This window comes from Arabidopsis lyrata (genome assembly GCF_000004255.2).
Source record: "Arabidopsis lyrata subsp. lyrata unplaced genomic scaffold ARALYscaffold_1, whole genome shotgun sequence".
NCBI classification, from domain to species: Eukaryota; Viridiplantae; Streptophyta; class Magnoliopsida; order Brassicales; family Brassicaceae; genus Arabidopsis; species Arabidopsis lyrata.
In genome coordinates, this window is record NW_003302555.1 from 3,285,457 (window position 1) to 3,307,083 (window position 21,627).

General features: G+C 37.2%; 6 protein-coding genes across 13 annotated transcripts; 3 read left to right on the plus strand and 3 right to left on the minus strand.

Annotated features, from left to right (window-relative positions):
* Positions 1–1,210: 1,210 nt before the first annotated feature.
* On the minus strand, positions 1,211–3,142 carry LOC9325773 (clathrin interactor 1). Its single transcript, XM_002892422.2, has 3 exons — positions 2,224–3,142; positions 1,945–2,067; positions 1,211–1,751 (listed from the first exon to the last, which is right to left on the minus strand). The coding sequence occupies exons 1-3, from the start codon at positions 2,340–2,342 to the stop codon at positions 1,292–1,294; spliced, it is 702 nt and encodes a 233-aa protein (XP_002892468.1). The 5' UTR covers positions 2,343–3,142; the 3' UTR covers positions 1,211–1,291.
* A 103-nt stretch (positions 3,143–3,245) lies between these two features.
* Positions 3,246–9,480, plus strand: LOC9328531 (probable ADP-ribosylation factor GTPase-activating protein AGD14). Of its 4 annotated transcripts, none has more exons than XM_021012769.1 (13): positions 3,246–3,559; positions 3,950–4,011; positions 4,948–5,035; positions 5,123–5,184; positions 5,305–5,401; positions 5,709–6,104; positions 6,248–6,847; positions 7,143–7,280; positions 7,357–7,458; positions 7,581–7,667; positions 8,438–8,573; positions 8,895–8,940; positions 9,169–9,480. In XM_021012769.1, exons 1-13 carry the CDS (start codon positions 3,461–3,463, stop codon positions 9,221–9,223), a joined length of 1,968 nt encoding a protein of 655 aa, XP_020868428.1. In that variant the 5' UTR covers positions 3,246–3,460; the 3' UTR covers positions 9,224–9,480. The 4 variants fall into 4 exon arrangements, with proteins under 4 accessions (XP_020868428.1, XP_020868430.1, XP_020868429.1 ...); XM_021012771.1 differs by having other exon boundaries at positions 3,252–3,559; positions 7,363–7,458; XM_021012770.1 differs by having other exon boundaries at positions 3,252–3,559; positions 7,146–7,280.
* Positions 9,481–10,138: 658 nt separating this feature from the next.
* LOC9325774 (putative defensin-like protein 228) lies at positions 10,139–11,669 on the minus strand. Of its 2 annotated transcripts, XM_021013948.1 has the most exons (4): positions 11,528–11,669; positions 10,674–11,372; positions 10,516–10,560; positions 10,139–10,369 (listed from the first exon to the last, which is right to left on the minus strand). In XM_021013948.1, the coding sequence occupies exons 1-2, from the start codon at positions 11,592–11,594 to the stop codon at positions 11,176–11,178; spliced, it is 264 nt and encodes an 87-aa protein (XP_020869607.1). In that variant the 5' UTR covers positions 11,595–11,669; the 3' UTR covers positions 10,139–10,369; positions 10,516–10,560; positions 10,674–11,175. The 2 variants fall into 2 exon arrangements, with proteins under 2 accessions (XP_020869607.1, XP_002892469.1); XM_002892423.2 differs by having other exon boundaries at positions 10,516–11,372.
* A 283-nt stretch (positions 11,670–11,952) lies between these two features.
* On the minus strand, positions 11,953–13,752 carry LOC9328532 (presenilin-like protein At1g08700). The gene is made up of 2 exons (XM_021014034.1): positions 13,308–13,752; positions 11,953–13,220 (listed from the first exon to the last, which is right to left on the minus strand). The coding sequence occupies exons 1-2, from the start codon at positions 13,627–13,629 to the stop codon at positions 12,160–12,162; spliced, it is 1,383 nt and encodes a 460-aa protein (XP_020869693.1). The 5' UTR covers positions 13,630–13,752; the 3' UTR covers positions 11,953–12,159.
* Positions 13,753–13,979: 227 nt separating this feature from the next.
* LOC9328533 (F-box protein SKIP24) lies at positions 13,980–15,787 on the plus strand. 4 transcript variants are annotated; one of them, XM_021014035.1, is made up of 5 exons: positions 13,982–14,264; positions 14,342–14,515; positions 14,746–14,908; positions 14,999–15,191; positions 15,513–15,787. In XM_021014035.1, the coding sequence occupies exons 1-5, from the start codon at positions 14,032–14,034 to the stop codon at positions 15,566–15,568; spliced, it is 819 nt and encodes a 272-aa protein (XP_020869694.1). In that variant the 5' UTR covers positions 13,982–14,031; the 3' UTR covers positions 15,569–15,787. The 4 variants fall into 4 exon arrangements, with proteins under 4 accessions (XP_002889710.1, XP_020869694.1, XP_020869696.1 ...); XM_021014037.1 differs by lacking the exon at positions 15,513–15,787 and adding an exon at positions 15,309–15,476; XM_021014036.1 differs by having other exon boundaries at positions 13,984–14,264; positions 15,516–15,787.
* Positions 15,788–16,059: 272 nt separating this feature from the next.
* LOC110225137 (serine/threonine-protein kinase EDR1) lies at positions 16,060–21,521 on the plus strand. Its single transcript, XM_021014033.1, has 13 exons — positions 16,060–16,641; positions 17,006–17,428; positions 17,673–17,776; positions 17,861–18,969; positions 19,206–19,246; positions 19,787–19,855; positions 20,002–20,102; positions 20,193–20,271; positions 20,366–20,464; positions 20,566–20,634; positions 20,757–20,806; positions 20,902–21,078; positions 21,161–21,521. The coding sequence occupies exons 1-13, from the start codon at positions 16,240–16,242 to the stop codon at positions 21,243–21,245; spliced, it is 2,808 nt and encodes a 935-aa protein (XP_020869692.1). The 5' UTR covers positions 16,060–16,239; the 3' UTR covers positions 21,246–21,521.
* Positions 21,522–21,627: the final 106 nt, after the last annotated feature.

Here is a 21,627-nt window from a genome sequence, read left to right on the forward strand (position 1 = left end):
ATTTAGCATTTAAGTTTTTTATTCGGATTTTTAATTTTTTTATATTTTTTAATTTTTTTTATTATTATTTTGGGTACTATATAATTTACATAGTGATATATGAAAACTAACCGGATTTTGGATCCAGCATTAGCCGTTAGAGATTCTACAAATTCAACTTGTTTTCTACATCATTATGTAGATTTAGTATTCAAAATTTTTATTTGGATTTGAAATGTTTTGTTTATGTTTGTTTTTTAAAATTTTATTATTTTGGATACTAAACTTACATAGTGATGTATGAAAACTAACCAAATTTTGGAACCAGCATTAGTCGTTAGCGATTCCACAAATTTAACTTGTTTTTTACATCATTATGTAGATTTAGCATTCAAGTTTTTTATTCGGATTTCTTATAACTTTTTTTTTATATTTGTTTTTTAAAAATTTAATATTTTGAATACTATATTTACATAATGATATATGAAAACTAACCGGATTTTGGATCCAGCATTAGCCGTTAGAGATTCCATAAATTCAACTTGTTTTCTACATCATTATGTAAATTTAGTATTCAAGTTTTTTGTTTGTATTTTGATTTTTTTATGTTTATTTTTAAAATTTTTATTATTTTGGATACTATATTTACATAGTGATATATGAAAACGAACCGGATTTTGGATTCAACATTAGCCGTTAGAGATTCCACAAATTCAACTTGTTTTCTACATGATTATGTAGGTTTAGTATTCAAATTTTTTATTCGGATTTTTGCAAGTTTTTTTTTTTTGTTTGTTTTTTTTAATTTTATTGTTTTGCATATTAAATCTACATAAATGTATGAAAACTAACTGTTTTTTGGATCCAACATTAGTTGTTAGAGATTCCATAAATTCAACTTGTTCGCATGGTTATGTAGATTTAATATTCAAGTTTTTTTAAAAAAATTTGTGTTTGTTTTGTTATTTCAATTATATTGTTTTAGATATTAAATTTACATAAAGATATGAAAACTAACCGGATTCTGAATCTAACATTAATCGTTAGAGATTCCACAAATTCAATTTCTTTTCACATCGATATGTAGATTTAATATTTAAGTTTTTAAAAGTTTTTTGTTTTGTGTTTGTTTTAATTTTTTTTTGTCTTTTATAGTTTTGGATACTAAATTTACATAGTGATATGAAAACCAACCAAATTTTGTATACAACGTAATTTGTAGATTTAAGTATATTTACTTGGAAATAGTCATATCAAAATGGAAAACGAGTCTCTACATATTATCAAACATAATAATACAACCAAAGGAAATCTAACTCAAAGTCGAAGAAGAAAGCAAGAGTGGGGCAGTCTTGTGCTCATTCTCGACGAAAGGATGATCATCCATGATACAATCATTTTCACAAGTTTGATGGTTACTCAACATTAACGAGCCATCTCGTCCGTTGTTCGTTTCAGAATGTATGGTGAAACTCGAGTTTCCGAATCCTGTGATCCGACCAATGCTTTGCTTACGGTTTCTTTCTCGCTCATCTTTAAAAAACATGTCATCTTCAAGCAATCTTAATACTTTCTCGGCTATGTTTCGAACTTTTAGACCACAATCGAACCTTCTCTCATCAATCCACTCGATCTTTATGGCATCTTCAATAATTACCTTCTCATGTTGAAATTCATTGAATACACTTAGTGGGCCATTGAGCAACAAGTGGTTCAACATTGACAGCGTGTTGTACATGCCCCTCCATTCCCTTCTATCAAACATTACCATTCTACAAAAATAATACCAATCATCAAAGTGTATAGACAACAATATGATGAATTACTATATTTTGCCGATTTTAATGCTTAAATGGTGATTCTATTTTTGGTGTAGTTTTGTATTGATGAAATCTTTGGTGATTTTTTAATGATATTATTTCTAAGTTGTTTCTTTGTATCAAAGTGATGAGAGGCTAAAATAACCTTTGACGTAAAATCTTCACGATTCTTTGGAATTGATCAACCTCAAAAGAAGCTCTTGTTATGACCGCCATGGAACGTGAGTCTATGGATGAGTGATCGCTGCCCGTAACTTCTTCTGTCAATCTTCACATTTAGACGACAGACGGTTTAACTCAAAATCACAAGAGCGCGCGATATTCTTAAATACCACAAAAACAAGTTTTGGTTGCTTCTAAAATATAACAGAGCGATTTAGGTTTAGCAGGAAATGTTTCTATAACTTAAGTAAAGATTACTCACAGTTCTTCTGCAGTGACATCGGTTACAGCGAGACGAGCAGTCTTGATCTTTTCCTTGATGAAGAAAGAAGCTTGCTTCTTCAGTTCATGTAACACCGGATTCTGCATAAGATTAGACATCTCTCTCTCTGCTCTATCAAAAATATCTATATAGAGATCATTCTCGTGTCTTCAATATATATTGAAGTACCTTAATTAACAGAATTGCAGTACGTAAGAACAACAACAACTCCACTATACCTAGAACAAAAAACCCACCCACTCTTTGAACGTCAAAGGTAAAAATTAATAAACTATGGAAGAGACAAGAAACGGAGATTGAGAAATCGATGGTTTTATCTTTTAGTTTGCTGTTGTCTTCTTCAATTTATCTTCAAGATGACGTCATCTAAAACTATTTCATCCTCACAATTATGTACTATATCTTTTACACTTATATTACTACGTGAAAATATTCTTGATTAAGCTATTTAAGATTATAAATTTATTCCGAAAACGGTTGAGGAATTTTTCATTGTGCGGATTTGGTCTCAAACGAATTAGTATTGATTCACATTGAAACGGTTGATTAAAAACCTAGATAATGTGGATATATGATCAACTTGAAAATTCTATTGCATGAAATAAGGAAACATTCTTACTTGTGCAATTACAGCAAATGAAGTGTTGTGATACCAAAAAAAGGCAAGTAATTAATGAAGACTTGTTCAAGAAATTAGGGTAAACAATAAAAGGATCATCAACAAACCACTAAACTAGTTTACTACCTTTTCCTTTGGTTTAGTCAAAAGTCAAACGTAATTTTGTTTTGTTAGTATGGTTAGCCATGTAACCATCATAACAAACCATATCTTAAAAATCATCGAATATAGTTTTTGTTCATATAATTATTGCTAATGACATAAAAAAAGGGATTTGATTAGATTCAAAAATTGTAATGATGTGGGTCAGCCAAAAAAGCCCACAGAGAAGGAAGATAAAGACGAGAGAGAATTAAAGAAAAAACATGTGAGAGTTTCTTCTTCCCCTTTTCTCAAACAAAAAAAAAAGGATAAAAAAGCTTTCTTCTTCTCTCTCTCTATCATCATCTCTGTGAAATTCAAAATTCGAGCTTTCGAAAAATCCAGCTCCAAAATCGTTGATTATCAGCGACTTAAACCCAACTTTGCCTTCAATTTCACGAATCGCTTCGTGGGTCAATCTCATAACTTTGTTGGCAGCATCTATTCTAAAGCGAAATGATGGGAAGTAAAAGAGAAGAAGAGAGGAACGAGAAGATTATTCGTGGGCTTATGAAGCTTCCACCGAATCGTCGTTGTATCAACTGCAATAGCCTTGTAATTTATTTAACTCGCTCTCCCTTTTTACCAATTTTTGTCTTCCTTCCTTCAAAGGCCTAATTGGAATGGTTCCTGTGAGTGTCTCTACTGAGTTTTGAACTGATGGGTTTCGTTGTTATTGTCTTTGACTTGAGGAGCTTCTGTGATTATCATTTCTATAATCTTTTCAAAGATATGTTTTTTTGGGGGCTTTTGTTTGTCTCTTCTAGTCTATAAAATTATGTCCCTTGATGGGTTCTATAAGTGAAGTTAATCTGCAAAGCCAAGTTATTTTTTTTATTCCCAGATATGGAAATGGAAAGACAATCTTGGATAGCTAAAAGTTTTCCATTCATTTGGATTTAATTTCATTCTGGCTTATTATAGTAAGTCTTGATACTGATGCAGGGCCCTCAATATGTTTGCACAACTTTCTGGACTTTCGTATGCATGGCTTGTAGCGGGATACAGTGAGTACCTTCCTCTTTCTTTCCATGTTACTTATATATATACTTCCTTTGCAACTACTCCAGACCTCTGTGTGTTCTTTCTTTTGTAGTCATTCTCTAGAGATCTTATGCTGGTTTCTTACCTTTTTTCTTCCCTCTGATTTTCTTTATTATCTTACATTTTACAGTTAGGTTGTATGTATTTTGTAAAGTAGCAATAAGCAACCTTTTTGTTCTCGTTGTTGAATATATATTTCCTTGTTGATATTTGTGAACGGTTTCCTATGTTCATCCCGCGATTTAGTTTTCTGCTATATTGCTTCTATTGAGTCTAATTCGATTTAAATCTCTGCAGACAAGCTAAAAATGATCCCTCAAAAACATGGCTAATGCATTTGTCTTACAATATACACATTTAGATGCCTCCTATCAAATGTTTGATTGTTTTTGTCGGCCTTCATGCACCTGATCTCGTCTACAGATAGTGTGAGCTGACTTTTTGGTATCAGTATATTTGGTGGCTGACGAGTTACGCGTTTTATTCTATTACTTTTGTACTAATTTTACATAAAATTCTCAATCTATTCAGTGGCTCCCGTTTTATTTATGTGTCTTGTCTTGATTTGGTAAAATGTGGTGCAACTCTTATACTAGACTTGTTATCATGAAAAAGGAAATATAGGCTTATGTGATATGAGCAACTGTAATCTTTCTTTTCGTTATCTTTAAGTATATTCGGAAGTTAATATTTCTCCAGCTGCACATTGTTTCATATGCAGTTATAGGTTTCTTTTGATGCATATTTTAGTATAGGGAGGTGCACTGTGCATTTTATTTATTACGATTTCCTGTTTCTTAGCTATGATACACTGCCTTGATGTAGTGAATATGTTCCTACCTTTTCTTTCTCTCTTAGTTTCAGTTTTTCATGATCTATTTTATTTTAATAACCTACAGCCGTGAATTTACTCATCGTGTGAAGTCTGTGTCAATGTCAAAGTTTACTTCTAAAGAAGTTGAAGTACTTCAAACTGGTGGTAATCAGGTAGTATTGATGCTAAAGTTTCAATTTTTAAAATTTTCCGGAGATAGATGTTTCCCTCTGTAGCTTATGAGAGTTTTCCATTTTCAGCGTGCCCGAGAAATATATTTGAAAAACTGGGACCATCAACGACAGAGGCTTCCCGAAAACAGGTTTAAATAATTAGCTTTCCTTGGTGTTCATGATTGAGCAGCCAGAAACATGGTTTTTTAAAAAATCAAAAATATGATCTGTTTAAAATTCATGATATGTTGTTGTTTTTTCTTTGGCAGTAATGCTGAGAGAGTTCGCGAATTTATCAAAAGTGTGTATGTGCAAAAGAAATATGCAGGTGCAAATGATGCGGACAAGCCTCCGAAAGATAGTCAGGCAAGATAATCATGTTTCGTTTATGTCATTTTTTGAGTATATTTGTGAAATTTCCCATCTAAGTGTGTTCTATTGCTAGTACTTTTCTTTTTCATTTAGAATAAATTTTAGACTTGAAGTTTCTAATCTAACAATACAATATTATGGATTTTAAGATTAACTATGTTGCTCTGAAGCCCAAGGTAGTCACATATAGATCGTCTAATGTCTGATACTTTATTTCTTTTGACTTGCTCTAAATTCAACCATGTGCATGCATGCATGGAACATTTATTTATTTTTCTTTTTCCTGTAATGTGATGGACAGGACCGTGGAAGTTCTGAAGATATGACTCGACGGGCCAACTCCTATCATTCTTACTCCCAAAGCCCTCCTTACGATTATCAGTATGAAGAGCGCCGTTATGGGAAAATACCCTTGGGATTTACCGGCAAGTCTGCTTCAGTGAAAGGTCTTCATGCAAAAGCCTCTAGTTTTGTATACAGCCCTGGACGTTTTAGTGATCATATGTTTGAAGACCAATTCGCAAATGAGGGCTCAGCTCCAAGGGCTTCAGATTTTTCTGTGTCAAGTGGAGGAGATCCGTTCAGGTCTGATATACAGTCGCCAAATTTTCAGCAGGAAGCTGAATTTCGTAGTCCCCAGTTTCAGCATTCAAATGCCCCTCCAAGTGAGAACTTATTTCCAGGCAGGCAACCTCAGGTAATAATAACCCACATCCTCTAGGATGCTTGTTTGTATCTGGCTAAGAGTTCTTTTATTACATTTGTAAATCACCCCATGGTTGAAAAAGTGAGTTTACCGATGTTCCAACTTCTCAAACTTTCTTCAATTACTTCGTTCAGAGAACTACATCTTCTGGGAGTGTCAGATCTGTTGACAGTAGTTCCATGTCTATCAAGTCATATACCTCGAGTGGTTTAGGGGAAGCCGTCTCTGAAAGTCGTCAAAATACAGTAAGGCAGCAAGATAAAGCATCTAATCATGTTCCTTTAGTAGCAGAGTCGACAAAGGCTCCTATAGATTTGTTTCAGTTGCCAGGAGCGCCAGTTGCCCAATCTGTCAATACATTTCAACCTTCAATAGCATCCCAACCTCCAACTGTGGATTTTCATCAAGCTCCACAGACATACACATCCACCCCGACAAATTTGTTTGCTGGAAATTTCGGTCAGCAACCCACTTCAAGACCACCAGACTTGTCTGCGCCTAAGAACGAAGGTTGGGCTTCTTTTGACAATCCCATGCCTACTGTAAAATCTACAAACGTTATTACCTCCTCTGGAGTTCCCCAGTTGGAAGTGAAAAATGAAGGAATTCCACAGCCTAGCACAAGCATGCAATGGCCACCATATCCATCAATTGTGGACCAGCATGCTTTGTCGATATTAAGTCCATGGCAGGAAGATCTGTCGGATGTTCTAAAAAATGTTGTCGATAATCCGGTTAGTCTTAAGTCTCTGTTCTGTCTTTTCAATTACATTAGTGCGTGTGCAGCATGTGTAAATAAAAAGGAAAATGCTTCATGTGCCATCTTATCCTTACATTGACGATGGTACTTCTTTCATCCATGAAAATTGTGATGATCCTGTACATGTTGGGCTGGGCAAACTGGCTGGTCTCATGTTGTCTGTATTTTGTTGGGCAAGCTGGAAACTGACAAACTAAATACTGTATTTACTAGATTAGCATTCATACTGGGGAATGTGGTGAACTAACTCCTACCCGACCTGTTTTCAGCAGCCGTGGAATGCCTTTCCCGACTCTATTGAGGCAAATCCTTTGGACAGCGGTAGGAATACTCACCAACAGGGGGATGGAGCAAGTACTTCGTCATATAACATTGATCAACAGCATCTGGAATCACAAGTTATAGAGGTTGTTGCATTTTCCCTTATCATGTCAGTGTATTCTGGATGAATCTCTCTATTGATTCCTATGTGATGATGTCAAGTCACAGGAATTAAGCAATGATGGCATCCAAACAACCAGAATCCCTGCTGGCTCTTCTGCTTTTGGTTTTCCAGGAAACATTGGCATGGCACCATCATACTCGGTACTCCCCTCTTATGGTTCCAGTTATGCTTTGCAGTTTTCTCTATATCCTTATCGACCACCCTCCGTTCAACTTGCCTTTCCATAATATAGTCTTTGATCGATTGAGATCTTTATTCGCAGGAAGAAGCTTGGCAACATGTTAATGAACAAAAGTCAGCTAATCCATTTGATCTCCCCTATGATTCCGAGTTTGCCTCAAATGACATGGTATGTAGAGCCCTCTTCATGCATATGTCTTACAATGAAATCAGATCTCATACCATCATTTGTATGCAATGGTGTAATGTTGTAGAAACTAGAGAATCTAAAATATCTAAGTTGGGTGATGACTTCAAATCTTGTTCAATGGAAGTATCATGTTCTTTTTGAGGGATAGTATATCTTATGGATCTGATAGGAAAAGAACAGTATTCTTTTCTTAATTTTCCAAATCAAAGAAGCTAGGCATGAATTCTAGAAAATCCCCTACTTTTCCAAGCTCAGTATTTATCCAAAAGACTTGACCACCCTATCTGTTTTTCCTTCCGACCATTTAAACTAGGCATATGAGCTGCTGAGCTGGCAGCAATTTAACTCATGACTCAAATTATAAACTGACTAAAACCTTCTTGTTTCTTCGTATGTATCTCCTTATGGATTATAAGAATTATATGCTCTGTTTTGGGCATGTGTATGCACTTATTTTCTCATTCTATTTACGATTCTGCATTTTGTCTGATCTATTTACTGTTAAATTATTTTCTCCGATGTTGTTTATGCCTCTTTTTAAGGATATCTTCTAAATGTAGTTCATCCGGAGCTCATCTTAGCTTAGACTTCGATAAGCATATTTGCAAAGTGTCTATGTCATTCATGGTTCATTTGATAAACACACAACGTAGATCGTGCAAGATTTCGTGTGTATTTATTTTTGAATACATCACTAGAAGCCTTTTAAGTTCTATATTTGACTTTGTCGTTGTTGTATTTAATGCTAGTTCTTGGACATGAGTTCGTTACACGGGGCACTGCCCGATATCCAGACACCACAAGGCTTCCTTAATGGTGTATCACAACCGTGGCTCACTGCAGATTCTGTACCCTCGTACTTACCTGCTCCAGCTGTCTCACAAGGTGATATTAATTATGTGCTATGAAATATGCTCCTTCTGTTTATTATTCTCCTGCAGGAAATTTATCACCTTACTGTGTTGCATGAAATATCAACACAATTGTGTATCGGATGTTCAGCCCCTTCAAAGTATAGCTTTAAAATATTGCATATATCACGTAAAGTTTAAGTTGAATTTATTCTCACAAGGGAAAGTAAACATTTATGGACATTTATGGACATTTATGGTTGTGCAGACTATATCTCTGGCTCACTATTGGAAACCCATCCTTGTAACCTTATAGGCCTGGTAGGTTATCTAATTCTGTGAAAAACTGCTGCAGGTGGCTTAGCATGCATGGCAGGGCAAGCATCAACGTCTCAACTACAGTAAGTTTCACAATGTCATGATGCAATCTTAAAGATATGATTTATGCGATGCTTTGATGAAAACTTCAAGAACTGCTTTGTTCGTTTGTTCGATAATGTGATAGATTCTATGGTTACATTTTCAGTGAGAATTTATTCTTGATGATTGAATGATGATTTAGTGAGAATGTATATATTGTTTCTATGGTGGAGCTTATCTTTTTGTCTTATTTCCTAACATGGATGTAGGAATTCAGCAGCACAAGGCCCTGTTGCATCTACTGGAGGCAATCCATTTGCGTAGACACACCTCGATCTGCTTCATCATCTTCTTCACTTATGCCTAGATGCTTCATCTTTTGGATTCATCCTCGTTCAGTGCCTTCCATATATTTTTTTAAAAGAAGAAACCAGCCTTATTGTTCAATGTGTTTATTTCTTTGTTCGGAACCAACTTCAGCTGTATGTACCTTTTGATTTGAGTGTATTTGCAAGTGGACATGATTAATAAACAAGTCCACTCGACCAAGAAGCAAAGATGCACGAAACAAGTCGATGCAACTCATAAACACGAGCTTTAATGTCTTGTGATTGAGCAGTTCCAACTTCTCAATCTCTCTTTTTCTGAAATTCAATTTTCTACGTCTACATCATCTTGGGAGTGTCTATCAAGTCATATAGCTTGAGTTTGAGTGGTTTAGAGGAAGGCGTATCTGAAAATGGTCAAATTAAATACAAGAAGCCAGCAAGATGAAATATCTAGTCATGTATCTTTAGTAGCACAGGTTCCAATTGGTTTGTTTAAGCTGCCAGGAGCGCCAAATGGTTCACGTTTGTCAAAAAATGGCGTTGCAATGATTTACATTACGAGGTTCTAATAAGTATATAAATCTTTATATTCCGCGATTGCACGATATCTTTGTAGTATATATGTTGTAGGTGACGGTCCTCGGAGTAAAAGTATGCAAGAAGTTTTAGTGTTTTGTTTTATTGTACTTGACGATCTACTTATAGAAATAGCATAGTTAGTTAGGTAGAAGCTAGGCCTGGGAGTTCGGTGAAATCGGGTTATTCGGGTCGGGTTATTCGGTTTTGGGAAAATTCGGTTTTTGGAAAATCTTCCCGAATTGAACCGAAATTAAATTCGGTTCGGGTCAATCGGTACTCGGGTTATTCGGTTCGGTTATAAGATTTAAAAATAATTCCGAATTAAACTGAATTTTTTTCTATTTCGGTTTATTTTAACCGAATTCAAAAAATATATGAATAATGGGCTAAAAACAAAGCCCAAACCCATTACAATTATTTAAAGCATTAAAAAAAATTACAACCCAATTAAAATTAACAAATTTACAGCCCAACCCATTAAAAATTAGGGTTTTCGTCACATCTGTTGACAGTGACAATGCAGCGACGGGCGGAGACGGACGGCGACGGCTGATCTCTCCGACTGCAAAAAAATACATCACCGACGAGATCGATTAGATATCATAACTATAACCACATGCAATCTATCATCTAAATTGAGAAAATTAGGAAAATAAAAGTATAAATAATTGAAATTCCATAGAAGATTAATAAGATCTAGAGAGTTACCCGTAAATCCGTAAATCCAGCTGAGATTTTGGTGATATGGAAGAGCTTAGCGAGCAAACAACAAAGAATCACACGAAGAAACGATTAAAGAGAAAAAAGAAGAGAATAATAAAGCATGTAGAAGATGATGAATTGATGAAGAAGAAGAAACGTTATACTGATTATGGATTAGGTCGAAGAAGAAGATGAACTCTCTGTTTGAGTTTTGGAAGAAGTAGAGCCGCAGAGGCAGATCCAAAGAAGAAAATGAAACTAAATTAGGGTTAATGACTCATTAGCCTTATATATGGCTGCAGATTCTCGGTTTAAATAAAACCGATCGGCCCGAATACCGAACCGACCCGAACCGACTTCCGAATCCCCAAACTAATTTCGCCGAACGGTTTGGAGTTCTCTCTTCGGTTTACGCCGATAACCGTAATTGTCGGTTTGATCGGGTCGGTTTGATCGGTTTATTCCGAACTCCCAGGCCTAGTAGAAGCTCTTTATGGTCTCATAGAACACATACATCATCTAGAACAATTTACACAACACGTAAAGTACACATACTACTTTTTAAGTGTTAATTCATAATCATAATTAAAAAATAATAATAAATTGACAATTGAAAATTCTAGTAACTTTATATATTTTCATTCATTAGTAAAACATAAATAAAAGTTAGCAAGGACGACTACAATTGCACACACGTTGTGGAGGTAGTGAAGGTATTATTTGAGGAGCATCCGTACATTGGCAAAGATCATATTTACGTCTCTTGTTTTTGAAATCGCCTAAGCAAGCCTTGTTCCCATCATTTCCGCATTTCCCAGTGAACATTTGATTTAGGTGACACCTCTTGTTCGCAGCTTCTACGTCTTTTGTTTCGTTTCAACAACAACAACAACAGATACAATTTATTATTTTGTATTTAACGACGACAGTTTAAATAAACAGAATTGAAGTTAATTTGATAATTCTATATCTTACACAAGTGATGAATCAAAACTATAAAAGGAAATTAATATGTTACCTTGAATATAGCTCACAACAAGAAACATGAAAACACAAGAAACCATCAGTAAAATAACAGATTTCATGATTCAAAGGCTGATCTGAGTTTGTGATCTCTACTCTGTTTTAAATTTGTCAAAACTATATTATTTTTCCATTGTTAACATTCGTAATAAAAATATATACACAACACATATGATAAAAATAGTAAGTTTCCGAGCTAAGTCAACGAGATCAACGCGATCGTTCATTTATTTTAGAAAATTCTTCTAAATTTTGTAATTTTTTAATACTTTGTTTTTTTTACTAATTTTGGAAATATTTAAAATCTTAATTGAACACGTTAATATAAGAGTAAGATGTAGCAAAAAATTATGTGGTTGTAGAAATTAGGGAAATTACTATTTTAACCAAATTGAAAAATACAATAGACCAATTCTTAAGTTTTCGGTCAAACCTGAAATGGTGTACTACCATATACTAAAAAATGATCGGCATCAGAGACTATCCATTTACAATAGCAGTTTCATTTGAATATTGCTCAACACTAAAAACATATTTGCTTCATTTGAGACAGCACAAGGTGCAATACATGGATAAAGCAGCATAATCATGATATCATTTACTTGTTCCACTAGAATTTTTGGTTTATCAGAACATCATCAAATTTGTTGTCACCCCAACAACAAACGGCTCCATCAATAATCGCGTCAAGAAGTAGAAAACAACACCTAACATGATAGATATGGGAAGGGCTGGCAGAGCTCGGTTGTATACGGACAACAATATAAGAGTGCACCCAAGTCCCGAGATGATCGCAAGATAACAGGCATAAACCGTCATCAGATCATACATTGCTGCCCTACCAACTAGAACACTGTAGAAAATAAAGTCTCCAAGACCAAGTTTTATGCCTCTATTTGAACTGTCGACAACGTTATCTGACTCCTCCAAACCTCTAGCTTCTTCCCTATTATCTCCCCAGCCCATCAACTCAACAAGAGGAGACATTTCTTCATCTATAGCAGATTCTCTGTCATCGATATTTCCTCTGGTTCCAACTCGGGTTGAGTGCTCTGAGGATATGGCAGATGCAAAATGTCCTTCCCCGGGACTTCCAACCAGAGGTGACCTCTCAACACCACCTCTGTTTCCATTACCATTACCATCTACATTGTCTATATCCCTCACTGCAACAGCATTATAATCCAGATTATGAGTATTTTCCCTTCCAAGTTGGTTTCCATCATGATTCCGAACTGCTTGGAGCTCTACTGATCCAGAATCTGAAACTCCACCACCGCCAACCAAAGCCCTTAAACTCGAGCCACGGTTTCTCCCTTGGTTGCCTGAGGAGACAGTCGGCCTAGCTTCATAAACCATAGCAGGAAGTTCCTCATCGCGGCTGGAAGCCAGCTCCACCAACAGCTTAAGTGGTCCACCAGGTGCCAAAACAGCAACCAAGTCATACAAAGCTAAAGCCACCAAGACAAACCATGTAGTCCATTCAGGTAACTTAGTGAACCAAGCTGCAACAACTATCCCCATAACAACCATATAACACTGTCTCAGAACAATTGGAATTCCACCAGCAAACACTGACAAAGTCCCCAAGATGGTGAAATTGAAAAGCAATATAAAGCAGGTGATGGAATCTACAGGAATCGAGAAATGCTGGATAATCGACAGGAAAATTGCACCTCCCATCGTACCTGAGATAAGAATCCAGCAACACAATCAACAACGAATTCGAGTAAACCCTAAGAAGAGGAATTGCAGGAGGAAACAAAAATTGGCACCTAAGACGAAGAAGGCGGAGAAGCGCATGTAATGCTTGAGGAAATTGGTGAAATTGTAGTAGAAGAGGAGAACAAGGATGAAAGTGACGGCGGCAACGAGGACGACAAAGACGATGGCGTTGGCGAGGCTACCTTCGAGCTTGACGGTGGCGGAGTCGGAGGGATTCTCGATGTAAATGAGGTTAGCGGCGGTACGGATCTGAGGGTCGGAAGTGACAGAGAGAGAGTAGGTGAGAAGGACGACGAGGAACATGCAAATGGAGACAGGAGCCATCACGCCGATTATCTCAACTCCGAGAGAATCGAGAATACTAGACTCCATCGTTATCGATTTCGGAGGAGTTTTTGGCTACGCCATTTTTTTGGGGGTTCTAGAGGAAGAAGACGAGAGGAGAGAGTTACTACTTACTACTGCTGAGTCTTCTTTTCTGACCAGCTCCTTTATGCCAAAAAAAAAAAATTATGTTTTTGTCGACCAACGATTTCATTTAAAGCCCAAAAGGTAAAAAACGGTACAACAATAACAGCCCATTAGGCCCACTAACTACAAACAAAGTTAAAATTTATTTAAATCATATTATAAGAAAATTCGGTTTTGGGATTAAATAATTCGATTCAATTTGGTTCACATCGGACCGGAACGGATTAAACCGGATTTATCATATTTATCCGCTGATAATTTTGCGATTGGCGCACCGAGAAGCAGAACCTAAACAGAGGAGGAATGTCCGCAAACGAGATACCCGACGAGATATGGAGAAAGATAATGGAGATTGGCGTAAAGTCCTCGACTTTCTCCTACAAAGATCTCTGCTGCATCTCCATCTCCTCTCGCCGTCTCTGCCGATTGTCCTGTGATGATTCCCTCTGGGACCTTCTGCTCTTCCTTGATTTTCCTACCCATATCGTCTCTGCTTCCTCTTCTCAATCTCCCTCCAAGTTTATCTACAGGACTAGGTAATCTTTTTTGATTGAAAAAATTTACTGTCTTGTCAGTGTGAGTTATTCAAGGTCTATGGTTGTGGTTGATATAGGTTTGAGAGGGAGAAGGAGAGGAAAGTAGCTGCCCATAGAAGAGCTTTACTCAGGAAGGAGAGTGAAATTTCAGAATGGGGCCGGAGGATTCGTGAATTGGAGGCTCGATTGTCGGACGAGGCTGAGAGATTACATTCTTCTTCTCTGCAATTTTCAGATTTGTTGAAAGTGAGGTAATCCCTAACCTGGAGAACATTTTGTCAGATTCCATAAAGTTTCGTTTTTTAACTTGTTATTGCTCTCTTGTCTATGGCTGCTGCGAGTAGCAATTATAAAGGAGATCTTTTTTCAGCAGTGACAGTTTAGAAAGATGATTCTTTGTTTGATCAAAGTGAAATGAGATTGGTCCTTTTGTTCTTGCCTCATGCATCCTTCTCATGTAATTTGTTATTGTCTCTCTCAGGCAAGCATCAGTAGCTTTGAACGTTTGGCAGCCACAGATTGTACGTGGCAGACAAAAGCAATTAGTTGAGCAAAACGCTGTTCCTGTTGAGGGTCGATTGCGTGCACTTGAGATGGAGATTAAGTTATGCAAACAGCAAATCATGGGTGTGAATAAAGCACTTGTGAGTATTATTTAGGGAATTCCAATCATGTTCTACACTTCCACTAGTTGACTTTTTAAGCCTCTTTTATTGTTTTCTCTGTAATTGCAGAGGGAGGTAAAACACCGATTTGACATAGCCATAAAAGAGCTAGAATCCATGAAGTATCATCCTTTACGAGATTACAAGTCGAGTGGAGACCAAGGAAGTAATGGCAAGACAAAGAAGTTGAAAACGAGCATTAGCTATCGTGGATACCAAGAAAGTAATGGCAAGAGGAAGAAGTTGAAAACAAGCATCAACTGTAAGTTTATGAACAATTCTCACTTTTCTTCATGTAGTAGTGTTGCCGAGAAATACTATTCTTACTGTCTAAAAATCTCCATGAGTATTTTTCTGAAAATCTGCTTATTCTCTCAAGTGTGACACAATGCAATGTAGAAGAGTTTTATGCCAATATGGATTGCCTGAAACTATGACATGGAGGAGCAATATTATTGCAACGTCAATGGGTAGTTAGAAACAAATGTTTAAACTTGTAGATTTACTTGTTAATCTTATCAATGGTATTGATTGTGAGTTTTTAATATATTTACCAACACTTGTTGCCTGGATTCCGCAAAAGCAGTTCAAGCAATACCCAAACACAAGGAGAAGCTGTTCCACGCAGAATCAGAATGATGGTTGGCTGCTCCATTCCACAAAGAGACAGAACAGTGAACACTGAGAGTTGTTCTTGTATTGTTTGTTGTTTTATTACCAATTAGATTTGTAGAATCACATAATGTGGTCGATATATTCTGTAACTGTAAGGGTTGGTTGATCTGTCGGTATACTATATCATGAATAAAGATGTATCTGTTCAAAAAGTATAATCATGGCTCTGTTCTGCTTTACTGTTCCCATTGGACCTTTTTTGTAACCGGATTTTCCAGTTTTGCTAAGAAATGATTTCATGATCAAATTGATTCTTAATCTTGTTTTTGTTGCATTGAATCATAGTTGGTTCGGAATCTACCGCTCGAAATCTGCCGGGAACCTATATGAGGAGGATTTACGGATATGGAAATCTGTTGTCAATCTGGTAATTGAGTTTTACTCTGATTAAAACAGAAAAAAAAAAGTTACCCTATTAGCCGCGTATAAAAATTCTTCAGCGTGTGGGTCCCGATGGTGACGTGTCACATTTTCCCTTTTGCTTAATCTTAATTGGATAATTTAACAAAAAGGTCAAAACAGTGGCATAATCGTAAATCCTGGTCCCTCCCTTTTTAACTCGCCGGCTATGTTTCCGTCACTCCCACCACTTTTTTGATTGACCAAGGAAGAAGAAGGAGAATCTAACGAGAGCGATGAAGCATATTTTCAAGAAGCTACACAGAGGTGGGAATCAAGAGCAGCAGAATCGAACCAACGATGCCCTTCCTTCATCCGATCAAAATCGGAATCACGTTGCTCCTCAAGCAACACCTTCTTCGGTTGCGGAGACTCTTCCGGTGACCGGAGCTACTTCTTCGATGGCCTCTCATTCTCCGACCGCTGCTTCGAACCGTGCGGATTACATGTCTTCCGAGGAGGAGTACCAAGTTCAGTTAGCCCTAGCGATCAGTGCTTCGAATTCGCAATCCAGTGAGGACCCGGAGAAGCATCAGATCCGAGCGGCGACGCTTCTGAGCTTAGGAAGCCATCAACGGATGGATTCAAAGAGGGATTCATCGGAGGTGTTGGCCCAGAGGTTATCGAGACAGTACTGGGTAAGTCTTCTCTTTTCATCTAGGGTAATGCTGAATTCTCTCTTTGTGTTTATCGAGTCTTGGGTCATAATGACTTCAAGGTGTGCTGAGCCTGATTAGAGCCGAATTTCATTATTGTTGGGATTCTTATTAGCTAATTGAATTTCATTACTTCTTTACTGATCCATATGCCAAGTAAACTTCTTTCTGGTGATTTTTTGGTTGTTGCTGCACCTGCTTGGTTTTATACAGCTTTGTTTACTCTCTGACGATTCAGCTTTTTTAGAAAGGCTGAACTTTATTGTAACGGTGTGGGCTAATTGTCTTGCCGTTTCTGCACTGCCTCCATGATTTTACATGAATAACTTGTAGTAAATATTTCTAGGAATATGGCGTGCTTGACTATGAAGAGAAAGTTGTCGATAGTTTCTATGACGTGTACAGTCTATCCACAGACTCCGCAAAGCAGGGAGAAATGCCATCGCTGGAAGATCTTGAAAGCAATCATGGAACACCTGGCTTTGAAGCTGTAGTTGTAAATCGACCCATTGATCCTTCCCTGCGTGAGTTGCTAGAGATTGCAGAATGCATTGCAGTGGATTGTCCTACTACCAGTGTTAGTGTGTTGGTACAGAGGCTGGCTGAACTTGTCACAGAGCATATGGGTCGATCTGCTGAAGATTCCAATATAGTACTGGCAAAGTGGACTGACAAAAGCAGCGAGTTCAAGGCAGCATTGAATACTTGTGTATTCCCTATTGGATTTGTAGATATTGGTATCTCAAGGCATCGTGCTCTGCTTTTCAAGGTACATTTTCAAACTCTCTTCCTAGATTTAGTGTCTTTTTTTATCCTACTTGTGGCAAGTAATGAAATCTTTGAATGATTGACCACCTAGTAAAAAGAAGTTCAAACGAAATCTCACATGTGAAGGATGACTGAACAGACGCATTGTGCTGTTTTCGCACAATCAGATGCTTTGCTGCTAATGCTCATCTATCTTGTTTGATTTTGAAAATTGATTCGTGGGCAGTTTACTTCTCCCAATGTAGGTTTTGGCAGATAGTGTCGGGTTACCTTGTAGGTTGGTAAAAGGTAGCCACTACACAGGCAATGAGGATGATGCTGTGAACACGATAAGACTTGAAGATGAAAGGTTGTTGTTGTTTATCCTTTTCACTATGATTCCAGTTTGTTTTTTCCTTTTTGCCAAAATGTAACATATCCCCCCTTCTTTCAGAGAGTACTTGGTTGATCTTATGACAGATCCTGGGACGCTTATACCTGCTGATTTTGCAAGTGCTAGGGATAATACTGTTGAGCCATATAACTCAAATGGAAACAAATTTCCTACAGCTCAGTTGTCAAATGACTTCAGGCACTCAGCACCAAAGCTCTCAGAAGGTGAAGGCAGTAGTCAGAGTTCTATGGCCGATAATAATTCTCCTTTGGGTAGAAGGACAGAGGCTGAAAAGACAGATTCCTCATACCCAAAGTTGGGACCGCTTCGGAACGTAGATTTGAGCACTTCACCTTCTAGCGTAACTAGTTCTACTCAGTTGGAGAACATTTCCTCAACAGCAATTGCAAAAGGGAGTCGAGGAGCCATAAATGATTGTTCAAGAACAAACATGAATATAGTTCCATACAATCAGAACAGTGAGGAAGACCCAAAAAACCTATTCGCAGACCTTAATCCATTTCAAAATAAGGGAGCTGACAAGCTGTTTATGCCCACTAAATCAGGTTTGAATAATGTCGATGATTTTCATCAACAGAAAAATAATCCTCTGGTTGGTAGATCACCTGCACCAATGATGTGGAAGAATTACAGCTGCAATGAAGCCCCAAAGAGAAAGGAGAATAGTTATATGGAAAATCTTCTGCCGAAGGTCCACCTTGAACCACGTTATGGTAACACTCATTCCTCATATGCTACCTCAAGCTCCAATGGAGCTGTTTCCTCAAATGTGCCTTGCAGAGACAATGTGACATTTGTGTCCCCGGTTGCTGCACCATCATCCTTCACATCCACTGAAAATCAGTTCACACCAAGTATAGCAGGGGATATGAACAGAAACACCAACAATGAACTAGATCTCCAGCCTAATACTGCTGCTGTAGTACATGGACACCAAAAGGATGAATCTCACATCCATGATCATAGAAAGTACACAAGTGATGACATGTCCACTGGGTGTGATTCGAGGCTTAAGGATCACGAAAGTACAAGTTCATCTCTTGATTCTACATCCTACCGGAATGATCCTCAAGTTCTTGATGATGCAGATGTTGGTGAATGTGAAATTCCTTGGAATGATCTTGTTATTGGGGAGAGAATAGGATTAGGTAATGTGCCCTGCAGGTTACGTTTACATGTTTGAAATATTAAACTAGTTAGTATCTATTTCCTTTTCTTTTTTTGACGGCAGCTAATTATTTTCTATTGGGAGTAAAATTTTATAGCATATCCCCTTTCTACCATATACAGTTGCTTATTACTAGGGATAGCTATACATTGAAACTTTAGGTAGCATATAGCTTTTGGAGATCACATGTTCTAATGCTTATCTTATTTTGGTTAGGTTCCTATGGAGAGGTCTATCATGCTGACTGGCATGGCACGGTTAGTTTTTTCAAAACCTTATAGTTGACTTCATAAGAGCTATTGTAGCAAATTTTATCTGTAATTTTTCCAGAACTTGCTCTACTCTAGTTGTTTTCACATTATTTAAGGCTTGAATTGTGTCAAGGAGCATGTATCTGGAACTTCAAACATTATTAACCTGTCGAATTTGTTACTGTTTGGAAGACTTAAGACTATGTTTATATGAGATGAGTGCAAAGAGAGTAAAATGCAGCGCCTAGATGCATGTTTGGTCATTAAACAGTCACAGCAGTGTTTGTATTCTTAAAGTGAAACAGTTTTTAAAAGCACTTTTAATATAGGCTTGTTTCAGTCACTAGCCACAAATGCATCAGTGCCCTCCATGGTATTGTCTCACATTCTCTCATCAGTATTAGCTGTTGTCGTTTTTGTTTATTTAGTGATAGATTATTTTTCGTGATTTAAACTAGCCTTCTATGTCTCCCCATGCTGTTTATCTTCACAGAAGTGGAAGGTTTCAAGTTGATTTTTCTGCGTCTTTGTTATGGTTGGATTTAGGAAGTTGCTGTCAAGAAATTTTTGGACCAGGACTTCTCAGGTGCTGCTTTAGCCGAGTTCAGAAGCGAAGTAAGCCATAAGTTCACTTTCGTTTATTTACTAGTATTCTTAGCTACCCGTTTATTTTTTTGGATGAACCACAATGGCCTACCTTGCAGCTGCTTATATGCTTGCCTTTGGATTCCCACTCAATATTAATATTTCCATATCTGAAGGTACGCATTATGCGAAGATTGCGTCATCCAAATGTTGTATTCTTCCTTGGGGCTGTTACTCGTCCTCCAAATCTTTCCATCGTCACAGAGTTTCTGCCTAGGTTTGTCCCATCTTCTTGTTGTGAAAATTAATTGCATATGAGATTTTTGAGTCCCAAAAGATTCTAATGTTTTTTGCTGTTTTATTATAGAGGAAGCTTGTATCGAATCCTTCATCGGCCCAAATCTCACATTGACGAGCGGCGCCGGATTAAAATGGCCCTTGACGTGGTAGAAAAATAGATTCATATATCAACTTCCATGTCCCCAGGCTTATTTCTTCAAAATAGTCACTAAATTCCAGACCGACCATTGTTACTTTCAGGCAATGGGGATGAACTGCTTACACACCAGTACACCGACAATTGTTCATCGTGATCTCAAAACACCAAACCTTTTGGTTGATAACAACTGGAATGTTAAGGTAGGAAGAAATATTTTCTTAAGTTGTCCAACTAATAAACTAGTTTACTCTGATGGTAAATAATTAGATTTTTTTTTGTTTTTATCTCACTAACCTTGCAGGTCGGTGATTTTGGGTTGTCTCGCTTAAAGCACAATACTTTTTTGTCCTCCAAATCAACTGCTGGAACGGTGAGAACGCAAAACCCTTTAATCTGTCACTTTCTGATAGACATGCAATTTGCTGCTGGCATGCTTGTAGTAATATGGGGTATGGCTTCTTCTCTAATCACATGCATTCTTAATATTACCAGCCCGAATGGATGGCTCCAGAAGTTCTACGCAATGAGCCCTCAAATGAAAAGTGAGTAGCTTATTAGAGGCTCAGTTCTGTTGTTGGCTGTACCACAAATTGTAGAGCCAGTTTTTACTCTAAATGTTGGCTGTGTTTTTCGTCAGGTGTGATGTGTACAGTTTCGGGGTAATACTTTGGGAACTAGCAACATTGAGATTGCCATGGCGAGGAATGAACCCAATGCAAGTAGTTGGAGCAGTTGGTTTCCAGAATCGGCGGCTTGAGATCCCCAAGGAACTTGATCCTGTGGTGGGAAGGATCATCCTGGAATGTTGGCAAACGTAAGTTTCATGAAACAAACACAAAATTCACTAGTAGAATCTGCGCAGGTTAAAAATGTGTATGGTTTTTTTGTTTGGGCAGGGATCCGAATCTGAGACCGTCCTTTGCTCAGCTGACGGAAGTGCTGAAGCCGTTGAACCGGCTTGTGCTTCCTTCACCACAGTAGTTGTCAACTGTGAATAAGAATATGTGAAAGAAAGAGTGGTTAATGATATACAATTTGACATCTGGTGCTGCACAGAGTTATACATAAGCCAGCCTAGAATTGAGGAATGTAAATGAAATCAATGTACACTTATATGTTTTGGTGTATAATTTGCTATAGGAAATGCCGCTATACTGTGCTTAATTTTGTTAGAAATATACTCTGTTTCGTCTCCTTTGTTTTTTCAAACAAAACATCATTCTATTAAATATAATCAGGTTCATCGATGTTTAATAATTAAATGTCTCTTACCAATCGAAATTATAATCAAATCCAAACTTTAAACAATACTGTACTTGAATTTCTAAATGATTCCAATAAAAGTCCTTAATTAGTGTTCGTG